General features: G+C 44.7%; 1 protein-coding gene across 1 annotated transcript in view; it reads right to left on the reverse strand.

Moving 5' to 3' along the window:
* Positions 1–25,312, reverse strand: part of ADAM17 (ADAM metallopeptidase domain 17) — a 36,428-nt gene that overhangs the window by 2,847 nt on the left and 8,269 nt on the right. Inside the window, exons 2-18 of the mRNA XM_080387850.1 lie at positions 21,785–21,917; positions 20,213–20,346; positions 19,187–19,275; positions 16,936–17,104; positions 15,971–16,101; positions 14,129–14,218; positions 12,945–13,058; positions 12,264–12,408; positions 11,647–11,735; positions 9,346–9,498; positions 8,290–8,489; positions 7,207–7,310; positions 5,536–5,670; positions 4,470–4,600; positions 3,362–3,440; positions 2,175–2,263; positions 1,462–1,518 (exon numbers count right to left, since the gene is read on the reverse strand). Of these exons, the coding sequence (XP_080243976.1) occupies positions 1,462–1,518; positions 2,175–2,263; positions 3,362–3,440; positions 4,470–4,600; positions 5,536–5,670; positions 7,207–7,310; positions 8,290–8,489; positions 9,346–9,498; positions 11,647–11,735; positions 12,264–12,408; positions 12,945–13,058; positions 14,129–14,218; positions 15,971–16,101; positions 16,936–17,104; positions 19,187–19,275; positions 20,213–20,346; positions 21,785–21,917 (2,042 nt within the window). The remainder of the gene's footprint in view (positions 1–1,461; positions 1,519–2,174; positions 2,264–3,361; positions 3,441–4,469; positions 4,601–5,535; positions 5,671–7,206; positions 7,311–8,289; positions 8,490–9,345; positions 9,499–11,646; positions 11,736–12,263; positions 12,409–12,944; positions 13,059–14,128; positions 14,219–15,970; positions 16,102–16,935; positions 17,105–19,186; positions 19,276–20,212; positions 20,347–21,784; positions 21,918–25,312) is intronic.

Genomic DNA, 25,312 nt, shown 5'->3' on the forward strand with positions numbered 1-25,312 from the left:
AAGGAGACCATGAGTCAGGAAACTGTTAAACAAAGAAAGTTGAAAAGTTCACTCCACCTAGATCCCACCCATTATGAATAGAATGATTAGGTGTCAAAATCAAATGAATAGGTATGTAAAGATGCTGTAACCTCTCATGAAAACTGTATAAATTACCTGACTTTTCACTGAAAACTTGGGAGCTAGTTTGTCCAATGCAAAAAGGCTAGCTCCCTAACATTGCATGAAATAAATACCTTTGCTGCTTAAAGACAAAATTTGTGTCTTGAGCAGTTACTCTGTGCTGTTTTGGCATCAGTAAATGCCAACAGCGGGCAGGATGAGAGGCTGACCTGCTGCCAGTACCGCATTCCCAACTACTCAATCCTCAGCAAATCCAAAAGGCACAAGATTTGTTCGTTAAAACTCTTGCTGGTGCAAGGAACCCATTAACTGTACCTGTGCTACAACAAGGCTACAACCTGCTTCTGGCATCTTCTTGACTGAATTCAGGTATTAAAGCCCTAAGGTGACTTTTCTTAGGACATTCAAGGCCAACTACTGGGCACCTAAACTAAGATCGCCTCCAGTTACACCAGAGCAGGTGCCAGAGGCAATCTGCCTCAGCAGCCTCTGACTTCAGTGTGCTTCCCTCAGGGGCTGGGCAAGAAAGCTCTGCAGGAGGGTTTTTTCCACCTCCCGTTACAAAAGGACATTTCCGTAGCTGAAAGTTTCAGTTATTAATCAAGAACTGAGGTGTCAAAGCACTGGACAGGATACCCAGAAATTTACATCAGAAGGCGCCCTGTGCTGTGCTGTAATTAAAATGTATCTAGGCACTTTTTTTGCTCTTCCCCTCTCCCAGCTTGCTATCTACAAGGTGAGAAGTGTCACCGATGGGTGGCCTGCACCCTGAGGCCCGCTCTCCCGTACGCAACTGGAAGGCTTTAGCACATCGGGCCCCTAGAAGGCACCTCCTGCAACCAACCCCTCTGCAGCAAAGCCGCTGTGTTTGGCAGAGGTTTTTCTGCAGCATCACCCTGCTGAGCCTCATGCTTTGCTGACACCACCTGGCTGGGAACAAGCGGCTTGTGGTTGAAGCTGCCAAGTGACCTGTGCTGAGGGGACGCTGCGCACAGGCACCCACTGCGCGAGGCGGTGCTCCGCAGAGCGGCATGGCTTCCTGCCCTGGGAGCTGCGGCTGCTGCAGGAGAGCTGCTCCGGCAACAAGGTCAAGGCACAGCTGCTACAGGAAGGAACAGCCAGGCCCCACCGAGCTGCAGTGCTCGGTATGTCCAACACTGGCTTGCTGGAGAAGACCGTTTCCCCTCTAACTGATCCATCCATCCGCAGCGTGAGGCACAGGGCTCCACGTCTCTCTGTCATCGCTCCTTTGATAAATACTCTGCGCCCACCTTAGGTTCAGATTTGCTAACACACATGGGAGAGCTTTCTGCCAATTCATACTTGACAGCAACTTACACTGGGGCAAAACAGGGACTTCGTGTTCTCCTCATACTGCTTGTCCAGCTTCTTGTCCTATTGGAAAGCAAACACACACACACGCAAACCAACACAGACACACAAAATAAAAAAGGTTAAGTTTTACAGTTAGAAGATCCCCGTTTTCCCTGCAGGTACACAGCAGTGCGTGGGGCTCTTGTCCCTTCCCCTACCTTCTACCTTCCCATCCCCCCCGGAGTGCTTGTGGGCACAGCAATCCTCTGCTCTAACCCCACACTGCCACCCACACCATGTGCCCACGCTCCCCCTTGCCGCGAGCTCTCCCTTGACCCATCCACCCAACGTCAACCAGGACCACTTCCCGCTATGGGTCTCCCCACAAAACGCGTCTTATTTCTTAGCAGGGCTTTAGAAAACTTTGACTCTTAATAGAAATCACCAAACTTATAATTGGGTACAATTCAGGAGATGGAGGAGGAAAGCCTGCCTAGGAGAGAATGGGAAGGGCTCCAGGGAACAGTCACGGGCACGCCAGGCCTGCCGAGCCCGGCAGAGTTAAGCCCGAGTTTCGCCTGTTGCAGGAGCAGTAAGTCTCACATATGCTGGGTTCCCCGCTGGGGTTTGCTAAAAGCTTCCCATCACCTTCTCCCACAGATGTCTGCCAGTTCACATAGGAAGGGTGTTCTCTTACAGCTCAACCCAACACGGCAATCAACTCAAAGACATCTTACCACGCAGTGCACAAGGATGCTCAGAGGAATCCAGAAAAGCAGGGAGAAGACGAGCACAGAGCCCACTATATTATCCGCTAGGAACTTCCCTGCGAAATCAGGTCAAATCTGTTAGTTACCTACAAACACCATTTCATGAACGTACACATGTAACACCATTCTGCAGCCACCGCTCATGCAAGCCAAGCCACAGAATTGCTCAGAAAAGCACAAGCTGCAGGACTAGGCAAAAATAAAAGAAATTCTGTAATTTTAGAAAATTGTATCCAATATTTGAACATGAACAGTTTTTTTCCTCTGTTCTTCTCTGGTGAGAAATGCTGACAGACTGTAACATTTAATGTGAATTGACTGGGAACAGGCTACACTGAGCCAGCCAAGCTCCCCCTCTCAGTTACACAAGACACACCCCGAGTCTGTTACTAAATCCTGACTTTACAGCCTCCACAAACAAAGTATTTGAACATCAAACTGTCCCTACCTGAGCAGGCTATTAAATAGCTTTAACAATTACCTAAGAAATAATTTTTTTGATCCTAGAACTCGAGATTGGAAGCCCCAAACCCAGATTACACTGTGTGGGCACAGCAGTACGGTGAGCACACACAGTTACGCAGCGCCGGCTGCTTAACAGGTTTTGTACGGTGCCAGTAATGTGGAGTGAGACATGGCGTGACACTTGGGGGGGGCACCTGCTGGCACTGCACGGTGGGGATGAAGACCAAGGAGGCCCACTCACAATCACCGGGCAGTGACACGGTTCAAGCACACAGCTTGAGGTGCGTGGTTCTCTTAAGTAAGAGAGAAATGAGGTTTTCCTCTCCCAGTCTGTTGACATTTAAATCCTACCGAGTGGCCCACTTTCTACTGTGCTGAATCTAGCTGACCTCTAAAAAGACTGTCTGTTATTTCCTTTTCTCTAATTAACCTACTTCTTGGTATTCAGACAAGAAGCTATCATCTCCTTTACAAGCTTGGAAGATGCCTAAAAAATAACAGAGTGGAAAAATGCGAAGTGATGGCCCATCCTTTCAGCTTTAAAAGGCAAGATCAGCGCTTAAACACAGCTACTAGCTATGCTCGCATACAGGGCATGAATGAACCAGCCAGCTAACTCCCTCCAGGGCTTCAGAGGTTCATGTCATGAACTCAAAAAAACCCCCAAAGGATATGGTTACGTATCTTACCAAAAGTATTGATGCTGAGTTGGTCTATGAAATCCCAAAATCGTTCAATCACATCCTGTACTTGCTTCTCGCATTTGCCCTGCAAAAGTAAACCCTTATTTACAAAATAATCTAAGCAATAACTACCGCCTTCTTGCAAAGGGAAGAAGATACAAAGAGTAATGAAATTAAAACGACAGACACAGCAGCACTTGACTCGCATTCTGCATACAGATTTACATTCACGCCCAGCAGCTGCAGCCCATTTGCACCGCTCTTAGTTCTGGCAAAATGGTTTCAATTCTATTGCTGCCTGAAACAGATGAAATTTTAACGTCTGAAACTTGCAAAAACTGCCCCACCCTCGCCCCACGTTAGGTGACATAAAACTGAAGCTTCTGGCGAGGTTTAAGCACCAGAAGCCTCAGTTCCCATCGCCCCCCTGAGAAGGCTGCAGAAGGTTACAAACAGCCAGACCCTTGGGCTGTGCTGGTTTAACACAGCAGATCATCGGTCCCCCAGCTCTGCCAGCAGAAGGGCTGGGGCGTGCTCCCCCCCCCCCCAAACGGACTTCTGCCGACACCCAGTGTGGCTTCAGCCACCGGTGTCTGCAGGGGAGGCGGCTGGCTGTGTGGCTGTACCACGGAAACGATGGTCACCGAGTGCCAGCAACCCGCCACTCTCCCTGCCCCTGTCAGATACCACCAAGCTAGACTTCCACGTGATTGCTCCCCAACCTGAAATATTTTAGTCAAAATTAATCGAGCTAACGTGAACAACTGACACAGCAAGCGCTGCAAACCTAGCCGAGCTTACAGCCGCGCTCATTCGCCTCCTTCGCACAAACTGCTGGCTGGCTGAGCTGCGGGGGCGGCAGAAGGGGGGTGATAAGCAACGGCAGAAGGCAACAGCTTCACCTTGCACAGGCTGCTGCAAAACCAACCTCCACCTGCAGCCTCGGACACCCTTTCATATTTATCCTACGCAGAGGTACTAACAGTATCGCCCCGCTCAGCAGCGCGTCGAGCTTTGCCTTCGCTTTACCAGCAGAGGCTTCGTCACAGAGGACTCTGCAACGCCCAGCCTCGGCAGCAGAGCATGCAGTGCGCTGACAGCTGGGAAAACTTACATTGGTATCACAGAAGCCCACAGTGCAGGGCTTCCCCTTGCGCAGGAACAGGAACTGGTCGTTAGCATCGACGTACGGTACACACCTATCCTGCTCGTCCCGGCAGCACACCTTGCAGGAATTATCCGTTTCTGTAACGAAGCAACAAACTCATTCCTCTGAAGCACCGAGAGTCACCTGCAACCCATAACCCCACGTGGCCCCGGGTGACCATGCTCCTGCCCAGCTTCCCCGCAGGGAGGGCAGGACTGTGCGCGTCACCCCGTGCCAGGCACTCTGACGACCAAGCCCAAAACCCAACCACGTGCCCTGTGCAACATATCAGGGGACACAGCGGGACCAAGCTCTCCAAGCTGATACCCCAGCACCGCAGGAATCACCAGGGCAGCAAAGAGGTTCCAAACACATCCAAAAGACAGATGTAAATACTTCTTGGGCTTTGGGTCCTCTAGGCTCCCTTCTCCTTGGCTATGCCCTCCATCTCAACGTGGCGGCGCTCACAGCGCTTCCTCGCGCTGCCTCACTGAAGCTTTCCTCCTACTCTCCTACTCCCAGCTGCCTCACCGCATTTCAGAGACAATCAACACGGGGAGCAAGTGAGCGGCAAAACTTATTGACAGAAGTACATGGCAGACAGGTTTGCAGTAGCAGGGGTCTGGACTTGAGGATCTTACGTTCTCAAGAACTTTAACCTCTTTGAAATCTTTCTTTAACCACTTGTTGGAGGCCACTACTCCTGTGCCATGCCTGGTCTGGAGGTTGGCTGACATCTCCTCATGATCCCTCCTGTCTACTATGACAGAGAACGTGGAAGACAGGAGAGCACCCTCTCTAACCAGGGTGCCAGACTGTAAGTCTCATCTTAATGACTTCAACCCAGACTGTCAGAAGACAGGAGGACATTCACAGGCCTTTTCTAAACAGAAACCACAAGCCCTGAAAGGAACAAAGGTTTAAACTTTTCAGAAACCATAAACTCGGCTCTCCAACGGGCAAGCCCACAGCAAAGCCAGCACTGAGGAGCAGAGATGAAGCACACATTTCAGATCAGTCCCACGTCACCCACCATTGCACGCACACGACCGTAGGTTCTTCTCCCTCTCGCAGAAAGGGACGCACTCCCCATCCTTGCACTTCCCCATATCCACGCAGACTGTATCATCTGGAGCATTCCCTGGAGGGGGGCACTCGCTGCTGTTCCCTACAGATGGGGGTCAACAGAGCAGGAGGACTGTGTTACAGCAAAGGGCAGAGCACCTAAGTGTGCAGAAGAAAAGAGGAAAATAAAGGAAATCCAGACTCATCCCGAGGAGGAACCCCAATAGCCTGTTCTTAGCTTGTCCTGGCTTTGCAGAGAAGGGCCTGGCAGTGCTGGTGGGCAGCGAGGTGCCCATGGGCCAGCAGTGTGCCCTGGTGGCCAAGGCCAATGGGACCCTGGGGTGCATTAGGAGGAGCACGGGCAGCAGATCAGGGAGGTCATTGTCCCCTCTGCTCTGCCCCAGTGAGGTTGCGTCTGGGGAGCTGTGTCCAGTGCTGGGCTCCCCAGTTCAGGAGAGATGGGGAACTACTGGAGAGGCCCCAGTGGAGGGCAACGAGGATGCTGAGGGGAGTGGAGCATCTCCCTTGTGAGGGAAGGCTGAGAGAGCTGGGCCTGTTCAGCCTGGAGGAGGGAAGACTGAGAGGGGACCTTACCAATGCCTGCAGATGTCTGAAGGGCGAGTGCCAAGAGGATGGGGCCGGGCTCTTGTCAGTGGTGCCCAGCGACAGGACAAGGGGCAACGGGCACAAACTGCAACACAGGCAGTTCCACCTGAATGTGAGGAAGAACTTCTGTACTGGGAGGGTGCCAGAGCCCTGGCACAGGCTGCCCAGAGAGGCTGTGGGGTCTCCTTCTCTGGAGGCATCCAAAACCCACCTGGATGTGCCTCTGTGCAACCTGCTCTAGGGGAACCTGCTTTAGCAGGGGGTTGGACTAGTCCAGGGGTCCTCAAACATTTTAACCAGGGGGCCGGCGCGGATGCAGTGGCAGGCAGTCATCTGCGGCTGCTTGGTTTCCCCCCTAACCCCCGGCAGGGGGGGGTCTGTAAATACCGGGGGCCGGAATGAGGACCCTGGGGGGCCGTATCCAGCCCGCGGGCCGTAGTTTGAGGACCCCTGGACTAGATGATCTCCAGAGGTGCCTTCCAACCCTGACCATTCTGTGATTCATCTGCAGGCTGCCTGCCAGCTCCTCCAAGAGACAGCGGAAGCTCTGGAGGCTTTCAACAACTCTGGCACTGTGGCACTCTGGCATCTAAGCAGTAGGCAGCAGACCCTGGAGGCACCACCAGCAAAGCAGGCGCTCTGACATGACTCCTTGCCTCCGGGAAAGTTTATGAGGAGGAAGTAAACAAGTGGGGAAGTGAAGCAGAGTTGCAGTAATTCCACCCTTTCTATGGCAAAATTCAGCTCATTCTTGTCCCCTCCCAGTGACACAGTGTTCTGCTTTTTTTTCTTTTAAGGGAAAGAAGGAAAAAAAAAAAGTCAACATTTTTCATGTTCTTCTGGGCAGTAAATCACCGAGTGACTCCTCAACTACAACAGAACTCATTGTAAGGTAATTCCATGATGCTTAACTGATCTCTAAAATTACATGTACTGGATGCATAAAGGGCACTAGTTTGAAAGCAGATCGAACAGGACACTGAGCCTGAAGCACTTTGCTAGCTGACGTAAAGGAGAGAGAACCACAGCCTACCAGTGCAAAAAGACTCTCCTTTACAAGTGGCATTTATGGCTTCTTGGCATTTCTTCTGTGCACTTTCAAACTGACAGCCTTTACAGCAGGGACTGTTCCGATCACTACGGAAAGATCAGAAAGAAAGAAAGAATTATTAAGCAACTTTTTAAAAAAGAAGTACAAGTATGACAAAGCCAGAGGAAAAGGATGTTAAAGGGGAAAAAAATAAAAGGTATTTCTTGGAGACTCAGTGATTCAAAACCCTTGCCCTCTGCCTCCTCCCACAACCACCTTTCTACACACCCACTCACTCTTCATTTATCAAAGGTAAAAGCACAGAAAGTACAACACACTGAGAGACTACGCAGGGACTCATTTATTCAAGGCACTTGGATCCTCTTCTTGTCACTTGCTGTGCAACTTTGGAGAAGATCTCTATACACTCTTCCCTACACATTTCTCCCCTCTTCTGTTTGTCCCTGAAGGTTTACTACTCTTTATTCTGTGCTTTCTTTACACTCAATGCTCCGTACCTAATGCAAGAAGGACCTTAGGTCAAAAGCATTAAAATTGATGGAACTTCTTGCTAAACAACAGGAATTGCACAAGCTCTCTACTGTTATGTGGTGCAGTGCTGAACTCTGAAAAAACAGATTGGACACTACATTGCAACAGGGCCACGAACACCACAAAGAGCAAGAACAGAAAGAGGGCTTATTTAGGGCAGTCACTGTGTTGTCTGCTCATACACATTTTGCAGCAGTCTTGAAAATACCAGTATGTGACCTTGGTTCAAAGCCACCTTGAAATACAAGCAAAAATTGTATTTGCACAGGATATTTTTAAAATTAATTTTTGATTGCCTAAGTTTGCTTCAAGCCTGTAGCTCTTGACACTTGTCAGAAAAAGAATGCTATAAAAATTGATGTATGCAAACAGTGCATACACACAGCAGCCTTTCCCAAATTCCTTTACTGTCTTCAGCTCACACATTTAAGCCTTAAAGGCAAGGAACAGGTCTGTGACACTGCAGGTGGCTTTAGGAGCCTTCAGCCCAGCCCATCCTCTCCCACGTTAAGAAAAGTTGCAGCTTCCCCCTACCTGCATTTCGCGCCAGCTTTCAGTTTACAGTCTGCAGAGCAGCAGGGATCAGCCTGTTGGTGCAAGAGGCCAGGATCGCATTCCTCCCCTTCATCCACCCTGGAGTTCCCACACACTTTGTTGTTGCGCTCTTTGAAGCACTCCTGGGCCTTGATCTCTATGGTCCTATGGATGGATTTTTTGCTGCAGCTTGAGAACATCTAGAGTGACGAGGGAAAAGAGCAGCACTGAGGAGCATACCCTTCTATCAACACATGGCATCTAGGACAGCCTCAGCTTCCTTACACCTCCAGTTTGGGTGCCTCAGAAAGCAGTTACTCCTTCAATACTGCCAGTTTGATACCTTGGGAAAATTTTAAGACAGGAAAGTAACGGCTGGGTCCATAAAGGACATTGCTACATTACAATGCAGGGCCACCCGCACGCAGTCTGGTTCAGGGTTAGAGCTAACTCCAGCTCTCCCACAGCTTCAGGAGCACTAGCAACCCAAGAATGGAAGCGAAGTTGTAGCAACAGGGAGAGACTGTGCTGCCTCTTGGCAGCGGGACTAGGCATGAACCACAACAAGTCAGAGTAGACTGCAGACTAATCGTTCCCTCCATAATCTTGGTTTCTCATCTGCAGAACAGGCACAAGGCCAAGTCCACGCTGCCAGTGCAAGCTTCTGAGACTAGCAAGCACCATGGCTGTGGCGCCCGGCAGTCTCTCTCCAACAAGAACAGCTATGGACCACCCAAATGCTATTTGGTACTGAAGGTCCTGCGTTTGACTCTTGCTGATGACTTGCTTTTAGCAGCATGTGGCCACAGCTTATTACAAAAACCTAATTAAAAAAGCACCTGGACATGCTATGAACTCCAGTGAAACTCAGAATCCAAAGATGAGCTTATCTTGCAGAGAACCCAACAACATGCAAGGATGTTTTCTTTTTATAGCTAATCCATTACATTCTGATGGCTTCAAGCTACAGGAATCATTAACTAAATAGCCCTTCCACGCAAAGGGTCACTGACATAGCAGAAACTTGTACATGGAAGCAACGCTATGCAACTATACCTTGTTGTTTTCATGATCTCCGCTGACAGCAATTGGATACATAACGTATTTCCCTCCCTGGTCTTCAGTGGGCGCACATTCCGGCAGACTGTCAGGATCATGCTCTGCTCCAAAGTTATGTCCGAGTTCATGTGTCGTAACTAGGTCAGCCTCCTTTTTTGAACATGAGAAAAGCAATGTGGAAAAAAAACTAGTGTGAGCAGGACAGGACAGAAGATCCCAGCTATTTGCGGGCCACCAGCAATTCTAAGATACACTGAGATGGAAAAGGATTTCCCGCTATGAAGTTGTTTGGGGGGGGGCTGGGTTTTTTTATGTGTGTTTGGTTGTTTTTTTAGAATTGAGGAACTGAAGGCAAGTAAAATTATGGTCCATTTCCAAACACATGTTCCAGGACTAGGTTTGAATACTAAACCACTGTTAAATGCAAAATGCTGTCCTAGAATAGAGATTCAATCTTGTTTTCAATACAATGCAGATATTTAGAATATGAAAAATTGCTTTTAAATAGCTGGAAGGCATAAAAAGTTGAAACAAAGAACAATCCAAACACACACCAGCTACTACAATTAGTCAATCTCTTGTTTAACATATCTTGCCATTAGAATTATTTCTTCTAAATGGATGATGACATTAGGAGTGCTGAATAAGCTCTTCTATTCCACGATTAGTAGGAAAGACATCTGCAAATGTGGCCCAACAGGGAGGATTTCTATCATCATTTATGCAAGACAGGACTTCCTCTGCTGAGGGTGCCAAACCAGCTCTGCCTTGCCACGCGCCCCTCACAGCACGTTCACCAGCAGACGGCATCACGCTCACAAGATGACAACCACAAATAAAACTGGATCAGAAATAAACCTTAACCACAAGGAGACCGAGCAGTTCAGGAGAGAGAGAACCGAGTTCTGATGAGCTAACTGTCATTCCAGCTGCTCTGCAGGCACAGGGAGGACCAAGTACTGCAGCGAGCAGCACCAATGTCTGTGTCTAGGCATAGCTAATGCAAGAGCCAGAGACAGGAGAGCTGCCCAGACATCACTCCTGTGCTTCACTGTGTTTAATTTGGGGAAGGATTTTTAAGTAGGGTTTTGGTTTTGTTTCAGGGGGTTTTGGTGTTTTTTATTTTTTGTTTGTTTGTTTTTAACACCATTGGCCACCCTACAGCACTTTTCCTGTGGAAACCAATCCGTAATGCTCCCACTCCCTCATCCCAAGCTCTGTGCCTGCTGCTGGGAAGACAGCAAACAATCTCCTTTGTAATCAAAGACAGAACTTCAGCTTGGAGATTGAACAATGAATGCAAATAGCATGGCAACAGCTAGAGCTCTTTGTCAACGTCCCTCTAGCACAAAGCTTCACTGTCTTTTTTTTCTAGCTTCTTGACAGCTTCTGTGCCAAGTTTTAGCCCACACATCAATTACAAATTCCCTTTATAATCAGGCTACAGAAAAGCACAGCGAAGAAGTCATCTGAAGTCAACAGAAGAGAAATATGCCCAACTGCAAAGATCTGGTAGATGCAAACACAGGCACTGCTCTGGTACAAGTGAGACAGAGCTCATATTCAGGCCTTTATATATCTACTATCTTATCAAGTATGGGGAAAAAAAAATCCAGACAGCAACAATTTACATTAGGCTTAATATTAGCACTAATAAGCCCTGTGTATTATACTGTTCTCTGCTCTACTTTGTCAGGACACACAGAGAAATCACGTAGAGGAATTTCACTAAAAGGCCCAAACTAAAACTAGTTTGCCTGCACTACTTTCACTGTTTTACCTTGCAAATGGAACTGACCAAGTGTACACAATCATCCAGCTGCATGTTTTAGGTGCCTGTAGTAGCAAACACGTAAGTCTTTTCTTATTTGAGTCAGCAGACTGATTTTATTATTACTATAAGGCTACTTGTACAATACTGCTTGTTCTGTTTGAGGGTTTGGTTGTTTTGGGGTGTTTTGTTTTAAAGCAAAATACATTTAGATTTCATCTTTATATATCAAAACCTTGTTTATATCTGGACAACTATAGCTCCTATTACACGCTAGCTATGTTTCCTCATTCCTGTTTTGCAGTGAATTCAATCTTCCAATTCAGTCCTGATTCCCCTTTGTCAGCAAGAACAAAACCCAATGATTTTGGTTTTACGACCTACATCCTTGTCCCCAGGGACCTGACTTATCAGAAAGCCAGCAGCTTGTTTCCGAGAGAGCACAGAAGCTTGTCAAAATCCCATGGCACACATCACCAACACACATATACATACATCAGACTGTGCAGAGGAGGACACTCTCCTACCTTTGTGAGGATCGTCTTCCCGTAGTTCTTGGTGCTGGTTAAGCCACTGTTCAGATAGATGTCCTTCTTTGCAATTTGACTATAATAAGCTAGAGAAGTGAGAAATAAACAACAACTGACAAACATTTTTCTTGGGTTTCAAGGGTTTTGCGGGGAGAGAGAGGGATCCTTGTTTGGAGAAAGGAATAGCTTTATTGTTCTCACAGGCTCACCAATGAGACCCTGTCTCTTGCCAGTTTTTGGAGGGGGGAATCTTTCAAGCACAGCACAAACAGCTCATGTATTGCAGTAAAGGGGAAAATATAAGAAATTTCCAAGATAACGGCATCTGACACTCCTGAACCACTGCAAGATGCATTCAGACAAAGCAGCCCGTGGTTCAGGGTTTGTTCTAGCCAGCTTGTTCACACCAGATAGCTTAGTGACTTTTATCCTTCCCTCCTTTCTTCTTCCAGCTCCAGCCAAGAGAATGGTCATCTACTCTATCCAAAAACCAGTAACTAGAGTCTAGGCAAACAACACATCATGCTCTGTGAGAGCTGGAGAAGAGGATTAAATGCAAATAACAAGAACTAGCTTTCAACCTACAACTGGGATGGAAGAAAAAGAAGCCTTGCCTTTAGGACAAATGCCACCATGGCTGTTAGATCTGGGAGAGCCAACGTAAGCCAGTCCAAGTGTTCCCATGTCAAAATCTTGATACGTGAAGAGATGAGCAAGGCACACATGAGCTGCTTTCTCCGCAATATCAAAGCTAAATTGCTTAAAAAAAAAAAAAAAGAAAAATCTTTATAAGACACTTCACAGTGCATATTACAAGTCTACAGGTAAGAACATTTATCTAATAAGCCAGACAAGCACCTCCTAGATCTGATTCAGTCAGAAAAAAGCAGCCGTTTAGCTGTCCTACAGAGCTGTAGAAAATTAAATGAGTACCCAAGTACATCGTATGCATTCATTTACATAATTTGTCTGTTCATTTACCCTTTTCACACAGAGGGGAAAACCAAGTACAATAATCTGATGAAGGTCACAAGGCAGCCCGTCTCAGGGCCAGACATATCAGGACTGCCTTTCTGACTCAGGCCACATATTAATAACACTAATTGGTGTGTGCTCTGTAATTATGCAATGGAGCCCTTTACCATGGGCTACAGGGCACATCAGCTAGTTTGCCTTTGTGTAACATCTACACGTCATGCAAAGGAAGTAGAAGGGTTTAGTCTGTTACCACAGAGCAGCTGTATGAATGAGTAATTCTCTGCAAGGGGCACAATTTTTCAAGGGTTACAACTTACCTCTAGCAGCATTTTCACATCCCAGGCATCTTTCTTATCATCTGGGTAACTTTTTGCCATATTGTAATGCTTTTCTCCAGGTTTTACAAGATTTGGCTCATTGTGGATGATAATCTACATTTCCAAAAGGGCAACAACAATGTAGAGGAATTCTGGTCAATTTCATAGCTATAGAAAAGCTTTCACTGTAATTTTAAATGTCTCAATAGAATTGCAAGGAGAAAAACTCAAACTCGTCAAGCTTCTAATGCTAACTTCAGCCTCTGCTAGTTAAGATACACCAACTACAACTTAAGTAGCTACACCAGCCTTTTCACAGGACAACATCAACAGTTTTCATTGTAACACTATGCACTGAGATGCATGCTACTCTATCAAAAAACCCAAATACAACCAGGATTTGTATCTAGCATAAATAACCCCAAACCATTTCAGAGTTCTAGTTAACCAAAACACAGTTTAAAGGACTGCCACTTTCCCAGTAACCTAGAATTAGTGCATCACGTTCTTTCCCCCTCCCTGCCCAACTAACTCTTCTTCTTTGTTCCTGCCGACCTTTTTCCAGCACGGGGACAGCTAGCTTAGCTTGTACCATTAGTAGTCTCCACGTTCCACACCACAACTCTTGCAGTACTCTGAGCTGATGGAGTCCTCTTTTTTTAATGCCCTTTTCCAGAGTTCTGTGCACTAACATTCAGAAGCCATCATATAAATTGAAGTCACTACATCCCCTGCATCTACCTTATACCAGCCTCTACACTATCATATCTAAGGCAGTCATTAAAGCTCTTTCAGGCAGGATTTGTGGGTTTGGCCCATTCAGGCTTCGTAAGTTAAGCACTGGCCATAGACACAAACGTTAAATACATGCATAAGAGTATGTCTAACAGAAACAAGAACTGCTCATATTCAGGGGAAAAAACCCCCACTTTAAAATTGAGATTAAATATGGAAAGATTCTCCCAGAAAATGCCCATCTCAAACCCTGCAAGGAACTGAAAATGGGCATGCCGTGTCAGACCACTACTGCCACCGCTGGCAAGATTTCAGAGTGCTCTTGGCTGGTGTTAATGTAGGATTTGATTATTTTAGTTCTAATCCAGATAAAATTATCAGAAACTCTGATATCTAAACCATGTTCTTATCCTTTAAATTGGAAACTCTCTGCATAGTTCAGTGAATACCTGCTCTATCTGTATGCCGTACCCATTGAAGGCTCCATTGTCCCAGGAAGTGTTTCGGTAGATGTCATCTACTCTGTCTATCAATTCAATCTGCATAGAAAAGAAAAACGAGTTACTTAGTTCCAAGTTTTCATGCAATGAAGATCAAGGCACTCAGAGAAGCTGCAACATACTTATCTAGAAACACTTGCTTCAAATTAAAAATTGAACCTCATATAACGTGACATACTCACTGATCCAAAACTAACGGTACTTGGATCCAGACGGTATTATCAAATATCCTTGAAAATTTTCCATCATAAAAAAGCAGTACAAACTTTCCCACTTATCACCCTTGTTTAGGTAGAGAGATTAATATTAAAGAACAAGACATCTTGGGAAACACTTCACTCATATACTCATTTTCCAGGTTTATTTAGGGGAAGGACAGAGGAGGGAGCTGTTTCTACTGCTTTGTTTTAGCATGACGCTTACCTAGTTTAACTGACCCCTGAGGCTTGCTTCCCTCTCCCAGTCAAAAACCTATTATTTTCCCCATTAAAATTCAAACACAAGGTTCCAGAAAATCTCTCATCAGTGCTCACTATCAATACCTCCCTTTTCAAGCTGTTCTCATCTTCTCAAAAACTACCAAACTTGCAAAATGAACGAGAAGTTACAATCAGAGCCATATGATAGTAGTTTATGTTTTAGTTTCCCAATCACTGTGCTGTTAACAGTACGTATCTATCCAGGAAACAGAACAGCAGGTTAGCCTCAGCACGTCAGATGCTGAGATAATAGCATCTCTGCAAACACAGGAATTGAGGCTCCATCACCTGGGGAATGTAAACATTTCTGGGAACAGAAAGGTCAAAAAGCAAGCAAAGGTGGAACAGAGTGATTAGCATTTCAAAGATTCAGGCTCAGAAAGAGACTTTTGACAAACAACAGACCTCCAAGAATTATTTCATTTGGTTTTGGTCTCCAGCCCCGAAACCCACCCTCTCCACTGCTGCCAAAAGTCTGTGGGCAGGCGTTCTATTTCACAAAAACTTGTCAGATAGACAACTGGTTTTGGTTGGGTTACTTGGTAACCAGGACCCATGATGGAGCCCTGCTTTCCCAAGAATGGCTTGGGAAAACCCCTGCCTGCTGATGAGAAGTAGTGAATCAATTTCTTTTCTTTGCTTGTATGCACAGGTTTTACTTTACCTATTAAACTATTATTATCTCAACCCACCAGCTGTCTCACCTTTACCCTTCCAATTCTCTCCTGATCCCAATTCTATCCTCATCCCACCCAGCAGACTGAGCAAGTGGCTGGGTGGGGCTGAGCTGCCTGCTGGGGTTAACCCACAACACCCATGTACAACCAAACTAATTGTTTACTGCACCTGCTTCTAATTTTATCATTCTGAACAGAGGATTCTGAAATAACTGGGGGGGGGGGGGGGGGGGCAGGGGGAGGAATCTGTACAAGTTGCTTGTGCCACTCATGAGCTTTAAACATGCTAGAACTTTAAAGATACCTGGATTGTTTGCAGGAGATTTCAAAATCCAGATTCTGAAGCTCTGACTGGAAAAAAAAATTCTTAGGCAGCAAATAGCACAGCCGCAAGAAGTATGTGAAGGGAAAGGATTTGTTTATAAGTGAAACGTGAAGACTACTTAACTACACTATCACCAGTATAAAGTATTTTTAAGGTTTGATTTAGCACTTTCCCAGGTAAAAAGCACACACAGCCATGAGATGTAAATCCATTATGCTGTACAAAGTAGTATAAAGTGTATGTTAACTACTGAATTAACATTTTTTCCTGCATTTATTCCAGCAAATTGTAACAGAGTATATTTACATACCAAATAATTTATAGTGGTACTCTCTTCCCCACGGCCCATGTACTTGAAAAAGCGATGATCTGCCACTACCAACATCTTGCATGTGTTTTTGGAGCTCTCTGGAACGGCTCTTTTCTTCCGATGGATGCTTGCTAGTGTGAACATTTTAAATACAATTAAATAAACACTCAGTTAAAACTGACACTGCTGTGTCTATTATCCTTATTTAAGACACCAGTGTGAGTTTGGGTGGGTTTTTGTGGGGAGAATAGGGATGTTTAGTTTGGGGTCAGTTTGTTGGATTTTATTTTTTTTATAACTACTCCTAAATTTTTTCTTCATAGCAGTCTTCAAACTTGTTGTAAGGAGAGGAGTGTACAGCAGTGTAATAGAGTTATTCAATAGATATACCTATAGAGCTTTTACGGTCATAACCTCAGCCTCAACGCCTCTCTTCCTCCTGCTCCTAGTCATCATCCCAACCTCAGCTGACAAACCAAAGGACAGAGGAAAGAGAGAGACTAAAAACTCTGAAAAACCCATCATAGCTGAAGATGGATGCTTTGAGCGACCACCGAGGCCAAACTGGTCCTGCTGCACAGTGCACAGAAGTACAGTTGTTTCAGTGTTCGCCTTAGAAAGCGTACCTCCATTGCTGCCAGCTATCACAACAGACACTACTCAGGCTTGATGAAACAGGTTCCTCTCCTTAGCCTACACGCTGGTAGGGTGACACATCCTTTCAACAAGCCAGGAAGAAACACGCCCTGAGCGACAGTTTCTTCCTTTCATCAGTTGTTGGGGCTTTTTTGGATGGGGAACAAGCATGAGGAGGAGTGCTGCTTCCCCCCCCCGCGCCCCGCCTCAATGAATTTAAAGAGCTAATAGTTAAACTAGAAGCAGCAACACAGATTATTGCCCAGGTTCTGATCTTACTGGCCAACACAGCCAGAAGCGCCCTGCTCTCCCAAGGGACAGGCACCCACCTTCATTTTCCTTCCGGTCTTCCAGTCCTTTTGGCAATAGTTCTTCTTCGTTCAGCTTTAAATAACCACACACTTTGGGGGATTGCAATCTTGAGAAATCTTTAATATCTCCAGATCTGTAGACCAGCAGCCTTTCATCTTGCACATTTTCTACAAATCTCCACAGTGGCTGACAGCACAAGAAGAACCAAAATGCAATTAGTTAGGAGCACAGTGAAAACAAAGACTAAGCCTATGTAAGTAAAAAAATTATACATATGCACCATCAGCTCTCCACAGCTTTACATATACACACACATTGACTACAATAATTTCACCCACAGCAGTAAGCCTACTGATAAAACAACATCCACAAGAAAGCCAACAGAATTCAACTCTTTCATGCTACACAGGCATCCAAGAATCTATCATCATCTCAACAAAGTGGTGGCAGCTACCTGATAAGGCTGTAGAAGACAGAATTTTTCTTCCCCTCTAGAATATGAGCAAGCTGAGGAGGCATCTCAAGGCTCCTCCGCTCCCTCTGTAACAGTATAAAGACTGGCACAGCCAGGGTGGAGATGCTTAAGCTATGCTAACACGTACACTGAGCAGAAGCACAGGAGCTGGCAGATAACAGAGAGTATATAATATTTAAGTGTACAGCAGAACACAGTCTTCAAGGCAGAAGGCAGGCTCTTCAACATTCAATAGCTACCCAAGTCACTTAGAAGTATGAAAACTTCTCCAAAACCAAAGAAAGCAAGAAAACCATGAAACCCCAATGTAAGACACTAATTCCCACAGCAGATGCATAAGAACCATGTTTTTTCTTTACCGACACATCCCTATTATTATCTGTATATAAGAGCTCACAGCACCACCACCAAATACAACACGGACAGGGTCTGTTCTTTGTGCAAGGCCAAGTAGCAAAGACTGCCCACATCCACAATGCAGAGCACCTGGGTCTGGGTCTCCTCTGGCCCTTCGTTGTCTCAAGCTGAAAGAGAACTGCTTGCTATTTAGAATACTGTGCTTTCATTCACAGCAAAAAGGTCCTGAAACACAAAGGCTGTGCCAGCCCAGCAGCCACACGTCTGCTGCACAAAACTGAGGGAACGTGCTTTGCACCCTAGGGCAAGGTGTGCGGACACGAGTTTATACGAAGGTACTCAGCCTTTCTGAATGGTACAGGAGAACCACAAAAACAAAGACAGACAATGACAGAGCATGCTGCCTTTTGAGAATATTCTCTGGCACATACCACCTCTGACTGCGCATGGGCATTGTCACATCCATGGCTGGTTAGGGGCCACAGTTGACCCGGGGAGGCTAACAGCTAAGCAGCATGGGCAAGCTGGAGCCTCCATGCCATTGCCTGCCTTTGTTTAGCTGTACAGACACAGCCAACAAAGAGCAAGGGGGATGGCTGTGTGGAGAACAGAGACATGCTTACATTACTCTGAACCACAAACACAAAAATGCTTTCAATCACAATCAAACAGCTACTATATGCTCTTAATGTAAAACACAAGTACAGTGGTTTGGGTGTTCTAGTCACATTTTTGTTCTTTAACATGACTGGATTTCCCAGGTTTACCCATAATTCTGCATATCCTTGGGTTTTAAGACAATTACAATATCCATATAACACGCAGCCATAATAACTGTTATTCAGCCATTCTAATACAGCTTGCGTGTGGGAATATACTGCACTGAACAACTCATTAGGATAGTCTCTAATTATATATTTGTTGAATACGTTTTTTAAACCAATGGTTTAAAATAACAAGCAATGAAAATGGTGAAAAACAGAAACAAGGGAGCAGGGAAAAATACCAGATTTTCCAATAAAGCTCTAAGAATGGGAAAAATTCCAAGATGTAACAAAGCCAAAATTTTAGAAAGCTCAACATTGACTCTGCTCAAAAAGCTGCACCATTTGCTATTCTAAAGGACATAATCACCACTAATTCCTAATATTATCCATTTATGTTTCTAAAAACCTTTCCTGTTTAAAACATACCTGCTGATTTATCTAAAACATGCAAATGTCAGAGAACGTCACTCACTAATAAAACTCAACACTTGCAAAAGTCAAATTGGTTTCACATTTCTCTCCCTCCTTGCCCCAAAATAAACACCGCCACCAAGTCTATTTTGAGCTACAGAGGTGTCAACGTGACGAGCTAGAAAGAGAAACACCCACAGGGGGAAAAAAAAACAACAAAGAAATTGTTTGAATATAGCTTTCAGCAGTAAAGCATACCTCAATATTGTATTCTTCTCCATCTGTACTGATCCTCACTGTAAAATCTTCATTGCCAATATGTGCCACAACCTTGGAATTATGCTCTCCTTTAACACAAGCAAGGAAAATATAAATTAATTCAGCTCTGTTTGCATGCACTCCTGCACAGACACTGCTTGTTGGATTTTTTTAATTGTTTCTAAACTTCATGCCAAATTACTTTCCTCAGTCTCTGAAGAACACTATACTGTCCAGTTTAAAGAAAAAAAAATAAATGAACCAGCACTCCCCCGCAATCTTAACCTCCCAATGGTCATAGTCATCAAGACTCAGATTTAATTGCTAATTTTGCAGAAAGTGCTGAAACCACTCTGGGGGTTAGTAATGGGACACAGAATATTTCTGCCAACAAAAGCAGCTGGCATCTTACTGCTATCAGCCAGCAGTTTCATGGCGTCAGCCTGCATTCCAGTGGAAAAGACTTTCGCCACATCACATAGGCAACATGAAAATCAAAACAACTTAGCAGAAGCTTTAGTGCTGGACTAAAGTGGAGTAAGACACTCTTTCTTTACAGAAAAGTAATCTGTGAAGAACCATCTGAAAGCGTTTTAATATAACAATCTGCACAACACTGCATCACCACTACCTGGGCTTTGTGTTCTGGGACAAGGAACATTCACGTCCTACATTCCAGTTGGAATTAAAGCTACCATCATCATTGAAAAAAAAAAAAAAAAATCACAAGCTGCTGCTTCAGTAAATTATACCTTTGCATTCTGCCAAACTAAACAGAAGAGTCCTATCTTAGAACCTTAATGCAGTAGCTCAAAAAACCCCACCATGCACCAAACCTAAAAAAACCCACCACAAACCCACCACAAAAACAAAACCAGAAAACCCAAGGGGCAAGAAAATTAAGTTTACTTGTTCATCCTAACCATATCTGGTGAAAATGAGGGCAACACACCATTTACTTTGGTCAAGATACTTGTGCAAAGCTGTGCTTCCTCAGCACTGACGCAGTGTCTAGTCCATACTAACCAACAACATGTCCAGTGAAAAAGTCTTGCCATTGAACACTGTATTCCTTTTCCTTGCCTTCACCATCCACAATTAATGCTTGAAATTTTTCTGAAAAGTGTTCAGCAGTTGCAGTTAAGTATAATTTAAAGTGCCTGTAAAAGAATTTACTTCCATTTATTTTTAAGCAAAGTATACACATAACACATACATCCAGTCTCCATTCTACTGAGAGTCCAAAAGAAGTTAGAACACATGACCTCCGATAAGGAGGCTACAAAAACATACACCGTGTAATTCATAACTGCAAATATCTTTAAAGAGTCAAAGATGTTAATAAAAAAAAAACAAACCAAAAAACAAAATCCAAAACAGTCACAGTTTGCTCATGATGCACCTTCTCCATGTGCAGTCCAGCAAAAACAGCTACTGGTAACGATTTAAAGAAAATCAGACTACAGAATTTGTTCATTTATTTTAAATTAAATTACAGTTCTTATTTTCTGAAATAATACAGTCAGAAGACCATAAAGAGAAACTTGAACTCTGAATATTTTTATGATATATTGTCACAAAAACTAAAGGCTATCCCAAGAAGTAGAGAACCTTCCATGGAAGGAGCTTCAGGGACTTTTGGTTTATGCGGGCTTTGAGTCAAAGATTTTTGGCATGGCCCTCTGCAATTATTCTGTGATTATCACTGGCAGTATTGCAACCTCACGATAAAGTCAGGGTGCACGAGGCAGTGCAAAACAGGAACAGCCAGATATTTGATCCCATTAACCTTTTATACTTGGTACTTAAACATTACCCCCTCCAAATGTTTAGAGATTCAACAACAACGCACAACAACTTGCGTGACAATTGTAGTTGTAGATGACAGACAAGGAAAGGCACATGAGAGCACAGTAGACAAAGACATCAGATGACCAAAATCAACCTATACTTGTTAATACAAAGTGTTATTCTCACCCTGCTCTCCCATTTTGGGTTCACCATTTCAACACTCAAAGCACTTTACTGACACTCAGAATAAAATCCCAACAGCCTTCACCCCTGCTCTCTTCCACCCCTCCTTCCCCTCTCACCTGTGCTTCTATTTCCTGTCTTATTAAAAAAATGATTAAAAGAAGTGTTTCATTGAGTGGGAAATTTACACTCAGTATGAAGAGGATTAAACATTATGAAAAAAACACAACATACATCTCTTGGGCAACACAATACACGCTCCCTGAACTGAAGGCAGATTTTCAAGAACGAGAGGACAGTCGAGAAGTACGACAAAGTAGCTAGATGAGGTATGAATGGGATCCAACCCAACAAGTAGAATTGAAAGAACAGAATAGAACAGAACTAAAGCTAAGAACAAAGCAACAGAATTCTTAAATCGCTGTCACTTCAGCAGAATAATACAATGCAAATTTTTCTGTTTCCTCTGAGTCTCTTGAAATCATATAACCATGCAGATCACTAACTTAGAAGAACTGGACAGTCATGACAGAACACAAGACAACTATTTCTGGGTTTGGAACTGCACATTATCACAAACGGAAGGAAGATATTATGCTATTTTATTACTGATGATTTAATTACCTTTGCAGGGCTGAAAAACTTAAGAGCCTCTCTACGTGTGTCTCAGGCTGCAGATCCCTCTTCTTTAAAGAGTGTTGCTGGATGCTAGACTGAGAAAGGATGTCGTAGTCTGAAAGCATGGACTCAACTGTGTCTGGAAGAGCAACAAGGAAAGTTTTAGTTTCAACACACTCTCTATTTCACAAACGCACACCTAAACCAGCAAAACAGAACCTCTCATTTCAACAGCAAGACCACAGTCTGCTCTGATTTTAGGTTAACTATTGTACAGTTCTGTAAAGGCACATTTTATGTAGGCAAGTAGAAATCACAGTGTGAGACAAGGCAGGATTTGAGAGAGGCAAACAAAGAATTTAGTTCACTAATAGCAATTTTTGAGCAACCAACCCCATCATTTTTACTGCCACAGCTGTGCAGAGCTAATGCCCTCCCTGTCTGCCCCTGGAAACTAAATGGGGAAATCGTGCTCCTCACCTGCTCATCCCCACCTGAGTCCAAGGAAGAAAATAATGTAACCTTGGAAACTTCTACCAAATTCACTGCAGATCAGAACATTTATTACCTTTCTGTCCAACAGCAGCCTTCCACTTCCTCAGAGCCGCTGATCACTAGCTTACACCACTCAGCCAAGCAACATCACATTGTTTTATTGGACTTTTAAGTAAGCAGCACCACTAGTAAGCGGAGTTTTACTGCCTCTTGTGCAACAAGCCAAGGTTGCCAACCAGAACTCTAGATTGGTATAGCTCCTGAATATTATTATTTTTTTTTTAACATTACACTCAATACCATCATTCACCCCGAAATACGTGCCTCTAAAGCCCAAGCCGCACTGTTCAGGGCAAGGCAATCACTTTGGGGTTTTTTTGAGAGGGGGCAGGTGGGGAGAATTAACCACCGACATATGTACACACATGCTTGTGTACACTAGCAGCGAGGCAGCTGCAGAAACAAAGATGACCCTCACAGCCCTCTCGGTCCTGCACCAGACCCACGAGCGGTGATGGACAGGTGACACGGCTGCCTTCTCATGCAGCAGAAGCCATGGAGCAGTGGCTCCCAGGCTTCTTCCACCTGGCTGCCCCTCCCCTGCCGTTAAGCAACACAGGAAGGGCAGTGCAGCTGCAATTTCTTGATTTCTGTTTACAACCCACAGGTTGAGAGCACCTGCAACCAATTACCACGCGTTTCAGGTTATAGGCAAAGGCAAGTTTCCATCACTTGTTTTTCTGTTGTGGGTTTTTCCCCCCATTCTGTGCCCAGTTGTTGCATGCCTGACAGCGCCTTCATCATTAGCTTGCCACATGCTGCAGGGCTGGTTCACTATAGCCACACAGTACGCAACTACCTAAAACTCCTCAAAGCATCCTTTTTCTTGAAGAAGCCCATTATAACTCATTGCTCCTGGTCTGACACCTGCCCTCATCCAGAACCGCTTGGGAGGAGGGTAGGGACAGGCAGGGAAAATTAATTGTGACAAAAAAAAACCCTCATTAAACTGTCTAGTCCTGAATTTTTTCAATTAAACCTGAGATTCTTTCAACATACTCAGCTAGAGCAGGCTCCTCGATTGAAGCGAACGTGGATACACAGGACACTAAACATTGGTTCGTGATACAGAGGAAGCGTGTGGTATGTGGGCCATGAAGCAAGAGAGGTGTGGTACCACTGCTGCTCTGCTCGAGGACCTACTGACACGGGGACTTACCAAGCACAAGACCTGCCCGAGGGGCACAACCCCAGCTGTGAAACACTACTCCTTCTGCCCCTTTCCATCTCTGCCTGAAACCAGCCCAGAACCAGGGGAAGGTCATGCCAAAGAGCAAGACGCAGCTGTCACTGCAGCCAAGACAAAATGTCTCAGTTTCACAGCAAGAGAACTGAGAAGTCTGCCAAAGAAATCAATTTTATTTTATTTGGTAGGCAAGAACCTCAGAAGTCCTGCTTCCCCTCAAGGCACACACAAACACCCTTCTGGAAATGCCTCACAGGGACACAGGAAGGGTAGTAAGAACAAGACCTACAGAGCGCTGAAGATGAGTAAGATGATTCTGTTAAACTAACGCATGACACACAGGACACTCCTAGTTCCTGTAACCCTGAAACAAGAATGCACTTGTTCGCATTTCCTCTTAACCTTCCTAAATTTGTTTGCTTTTGATTTTACTTGCAACATAAGTAAAGACTCTAGACATGCTGCTGCTAGACATAAATCTGTGAACTGATTCAGGGACAGACAGATGTGGAAAAAATACATTGGTAACACTTAAAATTTTTTCAGTACAATTTTCATACTGTGAAAATGAATTCACGATCATGGCTTACTGAAAATAAAAGATGAAATGCCATTATTTTAAACAAAATACAGAACTGTACAGGGGCCAACTGTACAGCAGTCTGTGGATGGGAGCCACAGCAAGCATATACTTGACTACTTTTTGTTCAAGTTTAATAATCTTTCTGGCATTCCTTCCTCATTATCTTCATTATGGTCCAAGAATCATTTCCCAGGGGCTTCAACAGCACCAAGCTGACTCAGGTTTTCCTAAACCACTTTCCCGTGGTTCCTTCCCTCCCAACCCCTCCTAGATTTCTGCATTCCTCTCTTTTTGGAGAAGGACACCTTAATTTCATCCTGATAGTCCAAATATTTATTTATTTGTGATGACCAGCCTTCACTTCATTGCAACTTCTCTCCTGGATGGGGACCTCCCCAGAACATACACATCCCAGGTCTGTAACAGAAACAGGGAAGGAATATCGGTGACAAAGACAATACCGCAAAGCTCTCAAGAAGAAATCCACAGCAGGGACTCTTCCCCTGCCCCCAACTTTGAACTCATCAACTGTTTCCTCCTTTCATCTCACTTCAAGGCTAAAATCCTACTGCCACTAGACTGCACAATTTAGCACAGGAAAGTATCTTTTGGATAAATTATAGTCGGTACCCATCGCAGCAGGCCACCCCAGCAGCAGCACAGAGCTCAAAAATGTGCTGGGCAACAGCTTAGCTCACTGAGTGGAGGCCACTACATATATTTCAAAAGAAGAGGTTTCTCTCCAAGTGCTCAACTACCAGTTCAAATACCAATGGCATCCTTCTCCAACCAGCTCAGCTTTCATCACCAGAACAGTAAATTCCCATGATCTCATGCCCAATCTATTGCCTAGAAAGCAACAAGTAAATGTGGCAAGTCAGCCATTTCATAAGCATTTTTTTGCACTGCATTATTTATAGAAAGGTAAGCTTATCTAGAAGCATGATGTTTTAACCCAGAAGATACAATATTTTTAAAAAACTCTTCACAATTATCCCACGATAGAAAATATCTCTACTTAAAACACAAGATCCAACAATACTTAAAAAAATATTACTTTCAGGATTTAAAAATGGCCACAAGAGTATCAGAGAGGTTTGCAGGAATGCCTGCAGTTACTTCTCCAACCATCCCAAAGGGAATAAAAGCAGAAATAGATCTCCCGTCAAAAGGCACTGGGATGGGATGACAAGCCTACAGAGAGTAGTCC

The sequence above is a fragment of the Falco punctatus genome (genome assembly GCF_963210335.1).
Source record: "Falco punctatus genome assembly, chromosome: 5".
Lineage (NCBI taxonomy): Eukaryota > Metazoa > Chordata > Aves > Falconiformes > Falconidae > Falco > Falco punctatus.